This window comes from Mus musculus, chromosome 10 (assembly GCF_000001635.26).
Source record: "Mus musculus strain C57BL/6J chromosome 10, GRCm38.p6 C57BL/6J".
NCBI lineage: Eukaryota > Metazoa > Chordata > Mammalia > Rodentia > Muridae > Mus > Mus musculus.
Window position 1 is genome coordinate 52044588 of NC_000076.6, and position 12428 is coordinate 52057015.

General features: G+C 41.5%; 1 protein-coding gene across 5 annotated transcripts in view; it reads right to left on the reverse strand.

Moving 5' to 3' along the window:
* Positions 1–275: 275 nt before the first annotated feature.
* Ros1 (Ros1 proto-oncogene) overlaps positions 276–12428 on the reverse strand; it is a 150536-nt gene continuing 138383 nt past the window's right edge. For 2 of the 5 annotated variants that reach the window (XM_017313855.1, XM_011243147.2), the window contains 2 exons: positions 6287–6450; positions 277–1739 (listed from right to left, as the gene is read on the reverse strand). In XM_017313855.1, coding sequence (XP_017169344.1) covers positions 1429–1739; positions 6287–6450 — 475 coding nt within the window. In that variant the 3' untranslated portion in view covers positions 277–1428. Of the gene's footprint in view, positions 1740–6286; positions 6451–12428 lie in introns of all 5 variants that reach the window. The other 3 variants (XM_017313858.1, NM_011282.2, XM_017313856.1) reach the window with 3 other exon arrangements.

The window sequence follows — 12428 nt, forward strand, 5'->3', positions numbered from 1 at the left end:
CATTTCTCTGTGTTCATGTTCAGCCAGTCTCCTAGGTAAGTTTTCAGGCTCCAGGCAAGTTAAAGATTGTCAAGGATGGAAGCAGATTTGTGATCTTCTACAGTCATTTTTAGTAAATGTTACAATCAGCAGGTAGCCTATAAATGGCAACCAAAGAACACATGGGCTAGGAACATAGGTCTGGCTACTGCACCACTCAAAGCCTAAGATGTAAATGTGTAACTGTAAAGGGAAACTTGTTCCTAAGCAAAGCGTTTTCCTGAGCATTGATTGTTTCAATTGTCCTCATGTAATTGTTTATTATTCTATGCAGGTGATAAAAATTACACGGTTTGAATTAAAAGTGTACAGTCACTTACATCTGATTTTAAGGATTATTTACTCTAGATTTTTAGTATAAAATAGGTCTGACAAGAAACAATGATGAGTGAGTGTGAGCGCATGTGTGTGTGGTGCTGGAGACAACCACGGGGTTCATTCACGCTAGTCAAATGCTCTTTGTTGAGCTACATCCCAGTGTCTTCTCCCAAACAATCCTTACACCAGTTTTCATGGTGGCATAAAAATCACAAGACAGGAGCTGAGTACGGTCAGGGGTTCGGTGAGCTGTCTGTTCTTCCAGGGGGATGCAGGTCAGTTCCCATAACTCACTGTGGCACCTCACAGCCACCTGTAACTCCAGTTCTCGGAGCTCCAACACTCCCCTCCAGCAGGCAAACGCTCACACACACAAAATAAAAAATAGATTAAAAATCATTTTTTTAAATCACAAGATAATTTGTATGCCACCTAAAGACCACAAAAATGTCAAAGTTTGAGATCCAGAGATTTTCATGGTCCCATTTTTGCTATGCCTAAAGCTGTTCATCCAAGCTTCCAAAATACAAAAGGGTTTACGGTGATGATTAAAGGGGATATTTTATTGGAATAATAGCGTGACAGATGATTCCTCATGGCACATGAGCTGGCCCCTCCTGTATGTGTCTCTAATTGTTTCCTGCATCCTCTTTAAGGTAATCTGCAGTTCAGGTGGTCCTCAGCAGACTCCCACTCCACCCCCACGCACAGCCTTGCATGGACCTATTCCTGTCACTGCCCACTTGGCAAAGATGTTTTTACTGCACCGCAGACATCAGGGTGGGCAGTACTCTGAAGTAAAGGACTTCAGAAGAGAGGAACAGCGATGTTTTCTTCCGAGACTTAGGATTTGTCTTAGGGATATCCAGGTATGCAAAGGTTCCTCTGATAATCCACTGAAGGTTAGGTAAAGAGAACACTGAGTGAAACCAAATGGCTCTTGGAACCAAGATCAGAACTTAGGAACTTCACTGTGTCAATTCAGAGTCAACTGCCACCACAACTTTATTCTTTTCTGCAAGTAACTTAACACGATGTTGATCTCAGTGCTGTATTTCCTACGAGACACTATTATTCAGACACATCTCCATGTTCACTGTGAGCAAGACAGGCATAATTCAGGCCTTCAGACAGGCCAGGAGAGCCATAAGCCACCTGTGGTTCCTGGCAGAAATCTTTGTCTGCCTGTGGTTGCTTCTTGTCTTTCTTCAGATCACATGACCCAAGTTCCTTAGGGCCTAGAGGACCCTCATAACTTCCTTCACCTTGGCTACATTTTGTGGCAAGCACCATATAATTTAATCCTTCTTGGTTCTTGGTTTCCATCAAGGCAACTGGCATCGTGTCATCTGAGTTCAAAGTGACCATTTCATCATCTTCACCTGTGAGAGAGTATAGAAGTTATTGCAATGTCTACCTGACTTCTTTTGTTTGTAATAATAGTATATATTATTATATGTATATGAACTGGGATATATATATATAATTACATATATATATATATATATATGTAATTTGCTTGACAGTATCTTATGTGAATGGCTAAATGTTACAAAGAGAAAAATAAATAGCACCTGCTCCCTGTCCTTTAGACTACAGCATTCTAGAAGTGGACATGTCACTGTAGGTGCTGATGTGCAATTATGTAAAAGACTATATAAAATGCTGTGATACTGCAGACATGAGAAACAGGTGAAGCAGGTCACTGCCTTGTGAGGAAGGTTAGGAGCCTCATGCCAGGCATTGCTTGTTAAGATAATGCATAAGATATTACATAGTCTACCAGAAATAAGGCATGCACTGCTTATCTGTAATACAGAGATGTTGCTTTTTAGAATTTACCTTCAGATGGAAAGAGATGGACAGTGAACCAATAGACTATGGAGAGCAGTGGACAAAGAAAGGACCTAGAGAATAACAGCATGGGAATGAGCTGCCATTTTAAATAGCGGTCACAAAGTACCCATGAATGAGGTAAGGTTCTAGCAGACATGCAGATTAAATAAGAACAGTGTCCATAGTTCTTCCATTTTGTTTTGTTTTGTCTTTTTCTTCTTTGCCACAGTAAGGAGATTGATCCTAGGGCCTTAATCATGCTGCCTGAGTCATCTACCACTAAAGTATGTCCCTGTTGTTCTGTAAGGTTTTCAGACAGGGTTGTCCTGAGTTTCCCAGGCAAGACTTGAACTCATCGCCCTTCTGCATCAGCCTCCTACCAAATTCAGGGATAATCGGACTGTGCCACTAGGCCTGCATCCTCTTTTAGCCCTGTATTGGCTCAGGTGAATGGTTACTCTAAGAGCATTGAGAAGGACCAGAGAGCAAGGCTTGAGAGTCAGGAGTGTGCTCAGTGAAGGAACAATAGGAATCCGATGTGGCTGGTCATCTTCAACAGTGCACACAAGGGAAAGAATGCACACCTGGATCAGTTGGGTGGCAAGGTAAAGGAGGAGGAAGGTGACATGAAGTATATTAGTAGTTATATTGATTATTGTTCAAGTTAACCTTTATAGAGCCCTTATTATGCACTGAGTAACATTCTAAGCCATAGGTATGTCTTAACTCATTTTTTTCCTTATTGATTAGGTAGTCTGAATTTAACAGATGAGGAAGATAAGGAACAAAGAAGTTCAATAATATGCTTAAGGCCATCCAGCTAAAATGAGTTTGTGTCCTGTTGTGTCTCTCTGAGGGATGGATTGAATTTCCATGCTGTGTGAGAACAGTGGACCCTTCATGAGATGCCAAGTTTGCCTAACACCTAGATTCTGAGTGCCAAGGGACAACCCAATTTCTACTAACTATGTGAATTGATAGTATATACTACAGACATTAAAAAACTTTCTATAATAATAGCAATAGAAATCTTCAAGAAATAATATATTTAGCATTGAGTCATTCAGCAGCTCCAATCGAGTTGCTCCTCATTAAGATAGTCTTAAGAGGCTTAGAGAAATTACATGGGTTACCCCTACAGCTTACACCTCTCCACTCTTGTTAGCTGCTTCATTGACATTCGTTTAATCCATTCAGTAATGTATTGGAGTGCTTCCACCAAGCATAACTTTAATTATTTTGTTTTGATGAGTTTGAGGGAGTAAAAAAAATTACTTATATTAAACAAATAAATTTCTTTTTGCAGATTATACTTCTGTGTGCCTAAGAAAAACCATTAACTACCTACTTCATCGGTTCAGAGTGCTGGCAGCAATATTTAGTAACTTGACCCTGGCAAGCTTTTAGCAATTAATACATCTTGTTGCATAAAGAGCTCTGGAGAGATGGTGGTGATGGGGAAGGTTGTTTTGATACTTCTTTTCAAAAAGTATTCACTCCAAAACCTACAGATCAAAGCTAAGGCAGATATCCTGAACAAAGGTGGCAGGCACTCAGGAACCTCTTTGGAAGGGAAATATTAAAATAAAGACTTCCGAGTAAGACAGGGTATTTAGAGGCGAGACATATGCCGGCTGACTGGCTATGTTTAGAACAGCACAGGGCATTGAGATTTGTTTCCTGTAGAACTCTTTGAGCTGGTGAGGTGATGTTTACACAAATGTTGGGATGAAGTCACTGGGGTATTTTTACTAGGTGCCCAGATATGTTACTAAGTCTCTCTCTCTCTCTCTCTCTCTCTCTGTGTGTGTGTGTGTGTGTGTGTGTGTGTGTGTGTGTGTGTGTGTGCCTGTCCCTCTCACCTCCCCCTTCCAACTCCTTCTCCCCCATTAGGTCAGTAAGACCAAATCATAGACATGCCGTTTCTGCTATATTATTGCTGTAATCCTACAGTGCTTCATTTTTGAGAAATGGAAAAAGCCCTTCCAGTGACTTTCTTGTTTTTTTTTTTTTTGTTATGTCTCCCACAATGATAACAAACACCTTTGATGCTGTGTTAAATATGCTCATTAGTCTGCAAAGCAATAAATTATTTCTCTCAAATTATAAATAATGATTACATTCAGTTTGTCTTATAGAAACTGCTTCAGCATTTATATCTTTGCAAATGTGCAAACATCACTCTTCACTGTTTCTTCTCTTGTTCCTGCCTCTATTCTTCAATCATAATCTTGACTGTCAAATATTCTAGTGATTCCCAACTTCTTTCCATTCTTTAACTTCAAACAGCAGAAAAATGATTTCTCTTTTACTACAGTTAGATTTCTATCAGCCCAGATTAGTTTTTAAATCATTATAGTTTGACTGTTAAAGATTCCTACCTCATTATTCCACTTGCTTATGTCCACTGTCTACTTCTCTGATTTTATTAATGATATCTATTGGTTTCATTTTTTCTGGAAACAAGGTCTCACTATGCATCCATGGCTTTCCTGGAACCCCCTATGTAGATGCAGCTGCCTTTGAAATTGTGATAAGACCTTTGCCTACTGAGTGCTGGGATTTTAGGCATGGGCTAGTACATTGGACTTTATTGCTCATTTTTAGAATTTCAATCCTCTCTGACAACACAAAATAGTATCCAAATCGGTCAGGTATAATCAAACCAAAACGGTGCGTGATTTCTAGCCAGCAGTCAGAATAAGCTCTTCTGTTCTACCTGGCTGTTCAACCCTTCATTGTGGCATAACCCAGAGCACGTGTGAAGATACATTGATGTCAGCATCATTTGCTTCCTCCCTTAGCCTCACAGGTCAACTGTTAATAGGTCTATGGAAATTTCTAGTAGAGCCTTAGAAAAAAATAACCTCTCAGGCCTACTGGAGCATCCTTGTGTTTTTTTTATAAAATACATTTAATACACCAGGTAGGAAAGATCCCATGAGTAAAGACATGAATTTTTAAAATATATTGCAAGTAGAGCCCAGCACACTTGTACTCTTAATACTCTTGAGGTGCGACAAGAAGGTTCATAGATCAAAGTTGTGGTGGCTTTAGCAAAAATGGCCCTCATAGGTCCATAGTGAGTGGCACTTTTAGGAGGTGAGGCTTCATTGGAGTAAGTGTGGCTTTGCTGAAGGAGGTGTGTCTCTAGGGGTTGGGCTTTGAGGTCTCAGATATTCAAGCCTAGTGTGACAGTTCTCTTCCTGCTGCCTTGGATCTGATATAGACTTTCAGCTATTTTTTTTCAGCAACATATATGCATGCATGCCACTATCATGGCCATGGAGTCTCTTCCCAGCAATAGAAACACTAATTAAGACAAAAGCTATCCTCAGTTACATAGTGAGTGTGAGGCTGGCTTGGGCTATATAAGGGACTGCCTCAAAAAAATTACAATAATTAAATAAATAATAAAATACAGATCAACTGTAACTTCTGGAAGAGTGGCTATTTCTGTAGAATTCACCCACTTCTTCCTTCACTAGTACTCTGAGTTTCCATGACAATACTACCTTCGGGTTTTCCTCTTCCTTTTCTGTTATCTCCTATCCATGCCCACCAACTTGTGGTGCCAGTCCTTCATATTCATGCATACCAAACTACATATTTTCCGGAAAACATACAAATAGAAAGATATTCATTAAAGTAATTAGAATGGTTGCTTGGCAGGAGGTGGGGGTGGGGAATGGAGGAAGTAGAACCAGAGAAGAATATGGAGACAACCCAACTAAAGAGATAAACAAAATAAGGCAGAAGCCCCGAAGAGGCCAATGATGATGTCATAAACAGAGAGTCTATAATTATCTAAGCTCAACTCTGCAGTTGAAATACAACTGATGAAGGGCAGGGAGGCCATGAACAGACTGAAGGGAAACAGCCTACTATGAAAACTCTACTTTTTACTACCTTAGACAAGCAATGATCTCTTTCTTTAATTTTAATACACAATACAAGGCATTTTCCAAAGAGGTACCCAACAAACAACATAATGGTGCATATTATTATTATTACCTACCCTAAAGTACCTGCTGTGTAGAGTTCATTGTAACCTTGGGAGAAACACTGTAAAACTGGGGAGAACCGAGCTCACCTTCAAAGCCTTTGTTGATGACTCCACCGGTGGGAGCTGCTTCTCCACAATGAGAAACATTGTTTAAGAAAACATTTCTGAATAACTGAAGCTGGTTTTGAATGTTATGGAAAGTGGGTCTTTGGTCAGGTTCTTGAGCCCAGCATTGGGACATTAAATTCCACCTGGACATGTGGGTAAAGATGGAAAAGTACATGATGACAGAATGTTGCTACTGATAATCCTCAGAAGGACATGTTAGAGAGCCAGAGTTGTATCCAGCTCTCCATGTTCAATAAAAATGTTGCACATTATCTCAGTGGTAATAAATCTACATTAACAGGTGTGTATATAGATGCTTAGAAATGTTTACTTAGCACATCAAGGAAAACCTGTTGAAGAAGCAGAGGGTTTGTTTTTGTAACTTCACAGAACAACAAAACAAAATCAAAGGTCTACATAGATGTCCATTAGAAGAGAGAAGGAACCCAGATTTGGGCTCAGGGCTATTCTTCATACACTTCAAAGATGAATCCGGACACTCTCAATTCACCAGACATACATAGCAGGTTGACTGATTTGCCTTTCCCATACAGCACTTATTACAGCATATATCCATTGACTTGTCGTAGATTTATTAGACACGTTATTTTACACCAGCATAACATTTGGAGCTAGGGTTTCAACAAGTATGGCTCCTATCTTTATAGGTGACATGTGTATTAAATGAAAAAGAGTGACAATTTATCACACTGCAACTCAAATGAAGGGGGGCAAGGAAGGTAACTCTCTAAATATTGTCTCTAGTTACATCTTTTACAGAGTTCTCACCTAAAAGAAGATAATAGCGCCATTTAAGATAGTGTACTATACAATCTAGTTCAGTCCATCTCTCTAAAACATCTTCTTAAATAATGGTCACATTTTTCTATAATAAATTACTTTGTTTCATTTCTGGGCTAGTCCCACCCCCTTTACCCTTTTTCCAAATAGTAACAGGGTGTCTGCCAGGAAAGAAAGATGTGTGCATATTGCTGTGTAGCGGCACCATGAGCGATCCTTCCTAACCTCCCGGATTGATCATCCACCCTGTATGCATCTACAACTACAGACGCTGGTAGCTCCACTGAATGTCTGGGATCTTCCCCCTTGGGCAGGATGTTTGTCGTCTCTAGCCTCAGGCTTCTCTATGACTCTGTCATATCTTGGAACTGTAGACAAATATCAGGAAAACCACACTTATTTCTGCCGGATCCCCACATGAGGCTACCTGTCTAATTATCTAACTCTGAACAAAGAGTTCATAGCATATGGGGAGCAAAGGAAGTCTTGAAGTGTAAACTTGATTTTCTCTGTCTGATACGCCATTTTACCTTCTTAACAAAGATCAGTGTCCACATGTTCAAAATGGGAGATTATTTGCTCAGTGCTCTCTGGCTCATCCCTGAAAAGGGAAAGCAGTGGTATTGTTCCTGGCCTTGAAGTTCTATGAAGTCCTCTTCTTCCCACACTAGTCCAAAACTTACAAGCAATGAGGCGTCTGCTCCTTCCTTTAACAGTGTAATTGTTATCACTGTTTCAGTGGCTCAGACTGGTATTTTATGTGTTAATAAGAGGCTAAGGGACTCTAGTCCGCTCTGTGACTTCCATCATTGGTTTTCTGAGCTACTAACTTGTAGTGGCTATTCCTGGTTGTCAACTTGACAATATTTGGAATGAACTACAATCCGGAATTGGAAGGCTCACCAGTGACCCTTATCTGGAGGCTTGGAGATCCTTATCTGGATCTTGGTTTGAAGATCTTGAGCCATAGTGGCTATGGATTCCAGAAGATTGAATCTCCGAGTTAAGGAACACACCTTTAATCTGGGCTATGCCTTTCATCTGGGATTAAAGGTGTGGTGGAACACACCTTTAATCTGGGCTACACCTTTTGCTGGAGACAATATAAGGACATTGGAAGAAGGGAGTCTAGCTCTTGCTCTTGCTCCTTCGCCTGCTTGCTGCGTGAGACTGAGTAACTGCTAGATCCTTGGACTTCCATTCACAGCTGCGACTGAACCATTGTTGGGAATTGGGCTGCCGACTGTAAGTCATCAATAAATTCCTTTACTATTTAGAAATTATCCATAAGTTCTGTGACTCTAGAGAACCCTGACTAATACAGAAGTTGGTACCAGGAGTGGTTCTAGAGTAACAGAAGTACAAGGATGAATCTTTTAAAATACTGGAATTGGCTTGTTGATCCACCAGCACTTTCAAATATTGAAACCTCTCCAGATTCTCTCCCTCCTGGGAGCTCAGAGAATTTTGAAGACCCATGGTTGAAACTATATTCCGAACTTAAAGAAGCTAATGCCCTTGATTTTCTTAATGAATTAGGTGATTCAGTGCACAAAGCTTTCTACAAGATGGGGAAAAAATCGAAAAATGATTTTACTGGCTGGCTGCTCTTAGTATCTGTGGAAAAAATGATGAATGAAAGGAAGGAGTTGTGTGATAAAATCGAAAGGCTCCAGACACAAGTAAACGATCTAAAAGTTGCTAAGTGTGTCCTTGAGGAGAATCTTCTCTCTTGTAGCAATAGAGCTCAAGTTGCAGAAAATCAAACAGAAACTCTCATTGTAAGGTTGGCTGAACTACAGAGAAAATTCAAGTCTCAGCCTCAGAGTGTGTCGACAGTTAAAGTAAGGGCTCTAATTGGCAAAGAATGGGATCCTACAACATGGGACGGGGATGTGTGGGAAGACCATGTTGAAGCTGAGAATTTTGAATCCTCAGATTCTCAAGGGTTTGCCCCACCTGAGGAAGTAGTACCCTCAGCCCCACCTCTTGAAATAATGCCTTCCCCACATGAGGAAATTAATTTTGCAGAGTCTGCTCACGGCCCACCAATAGTTTCTTCTAGACCTGTAACCAGACTCAAAGCAAAACAGGCTCCTAGAGGGGAGGTAGAAAGTATAGTCCATGAGGAAATTCGCTACACTACTAAGGAGCTTAATGAGTTTGCTAATTCATTCAAGCAGAAACCTGGTGAATATGTGTGGGAATGGATTTTAAGGGTGTGGGATAAGGGTGGAAGGAACATAAAACTAGAGCAGGCTGAGTTTATTGACATGGGTCCTCTGAGTAGAGATTCTAGGTTTAATACGGAAGCTCACATAGTTAAAAAAGGTGTCAAAAGTTTGTTTGAATGGTTGGCTGAGGTGTTTATCAAAAGATGGCCTACTGGAAATGACTTGGAGATGCCTGATATTCCGTGGCTTAGTGTTGATGAAGGGATTTTAAGACTTAGGGAAATTGCAATGCTAGAGTGGATATATTGTGTAAAGCATAATTGTCCACAATGGGAAGGTCCAGAAGATATGCCTTTCACCAGCTCTATAAGACGCAAATTGGTGAGAGGGGCACCAGCACATTTGAAGGGTTTTGTTCTTTCCCTTTTCCTTGTGCCAGATCTTAGCATTGGAGATGCTTCTGCTCAATTAGATGAATTAAATTCACTGGGTTTAGTTGGATCCCGAGGTAACAAGGGCCAGGTGGCAGCATTGAATCGCCGGAGACAAGGTGATCCTAGTTATTATAATGGACAGCGTAGACAAAAGAATGTTTATAATAACATACCCAGTCATGGTCAGCACAGGAGAGGTGAAATTTATAATGGCATGACTCGCTTGGACCTTTGGTACTGGCTAATCAATCATGGTGTTTCCAGGAATGAAATACATAGGAAGCCTACTGCATATTTGTTTGATCTGTATAAGCAGAAAAATTCTCAAACAAATGAAAGAAAGGCTACATTAGATCGTGGTAAACAGCAATCTCGGCCAGTGAATCAATTTCCAGACTTGAGACAGTTTGCAGATCCGGAACCCCTTGAATGAAGGGGTGGCCAGGTTCCTCTGAGGAAGGATCTTGATAAGACACTCAAAGGTTTTGCTGTTACCCTTTCTCCAGTTCTTCCCCAGAGGGACCTACGGCCTTTTACAAGGGTAACTGTACACTGGGGAAAAGGAAATAATCAGACTTTTCGGGGTCTGCTGGATACTGGTTCTGAGTTGACACTGATCCCAGGGGATCCCAAGAAACATTGTGGCCCTCCAGTTAAAGTAGGGGCTTATGGAGGGCAGGTGATTAATGGAGTTTTGACTGATGTCCGACTCACAGTAGGTCCAGTAGGTCCCCGGACACATCCTGTGGTGATTTCCCCAGTTCCAGAATGTATAATTGGGATAGATATACTCAGAAATTGGCAGAATTCTCATATTGGTTCCCTGAACTGTAGAGTGAGGGCTATTATGGTTGGAAAGGCCAAATGGAAGCCTTTAGAGTTGCCTCTGCCAAAGAAAATAGTGAATCAAAAACAGTATCGTATTCCTGGAGGAATTGCAGAAATTACTGCCACTATCAAGGACTTGAAAGATGCAGGGGTGGTGGTTCCCACCACATCTCCATTTAACTCTCCTATCTGGCCAGTGCAGAAAACAGATGGATCATGGAGAATGACAGTTGATTATCGAAAACTAAATCAGGTGGTAACTCCAATTGCAGCTGCTGTACCAGATGTAGTTTCATTACTTGAGCAAATTAACACATCTCCTGGCACCTGGTATGCGGCTATTGATCTGGCAAATGCCTTCTTCTCAGTACCTGTCCATAAGGACCACCAGAAGCAATTTGCTTTCAGTTGGCAAGGCCAACAGTATACCTTCACAGTTTTGCCTCAAGGATATATTAACTCTCCTGCCCTGTGTCATAATTTAGTTAGAAGGGATCTTGATCGTTTGGATCTTCCACAAAATATCACATTGGTGCACTATATTGATGATATTATGCTGATTGGACCAAGTGAGCAGGAAGTAGCTACCACTTTGGACTCATTGGTAACACATATGCGTATCAGAGGATGGGAAATAAATCCAACCAAAATTCAAGGACCATCTACCTCAGTGAAATTCTTAGGAGTCCAGTGGTGTGGAGCATGCAGAGATATTCCTTCTAAGGTGAAAGATAAGTTATTGCACCTGGCCCCTCCTACAACCAAGAAAGAAGCACAACGTTTAGTGGGCCTATTTGGATTCTGGAGACAACACATCCCTCACTTGGGTGTGTTACTTAGGCCTATTTACCAAGTGACTCGGAAAGCTGCTAGCTTTGTGTGGGGCCTGGAACAGGAGAAGGCCCTTCAACAGGTCCAGGCTGCTGTGCAGGCTGCTCTACCACTTGGACCATATGACCCAGCAGACCCGATGGTACTTGAGGTGTCTGTGGCTGATAGAGATGCTGTTTGGAGCCTCTGGCAGGCCCCTGTAGGTGAATCACAGAAAAGACCTTTGGGATTTTGGAGCAAAGCTCTACCATCATCTGCAGACAACTATTCTCCCTTTGAAAAACAGCTCTTGGCCTGCTATTGGGCCTTAGTGGAAACTGAACGTTTGACAATAGGACACCAAGTTACTATGCGACCTGAACTACCCATCATGAGCTGGGTACTATCAGACCCTGCAAATCATAAAGTGGGACGTGCACAGCAGCAGTCTATTATCAAATGGAAGTGGTATATACGTGATCGGGCCAGAGCAGGTCCTGAAGGCACAAGCAAGTTACATGAAGAAGTTGCTCAAATGCCTATGGTTTCTACTCCTGTTACAATGCCATCTGCTGCCAAGCATGCGCCTATAGCCTCATGGGGTGTTCCCTATGATCAACTGACCGAAGAGGAGAAGACTAGAGCCTGGTTTACTGATGGCTCTGCACGTTATGCAGGCACTACCCAGAAGTGGACAGCTGCAGCATTACAACCCCTTTCTGGGACAACCCTGAAAGACACAGGTGAAGGAAAATCTTCACAGTGGGCAGAACTTCGGGCAGTACACATGGTATTACAGTTTGTTTGTAAGAAGAAATGGCCAGATGTACGATTATTCACTGACTCATGGGCTGTAGCCAATGGATTGGCTGGATGGTCAGGCACTTGGAAAGATCACAATTGGAAAATTGGTGAGAAAGACATCTGGGGAAGAAGTATGTGGATAGACCTCTCCAAATGGGCAAAGGATGTGAAGATATTTGTGTCCCATGTAAATGCTCACCAAAAGATGACTTCAGCGGAGGAGGAGTTCAATAATCAAGTGGATAAGATGACCCGTTCTGTGGACAGTCA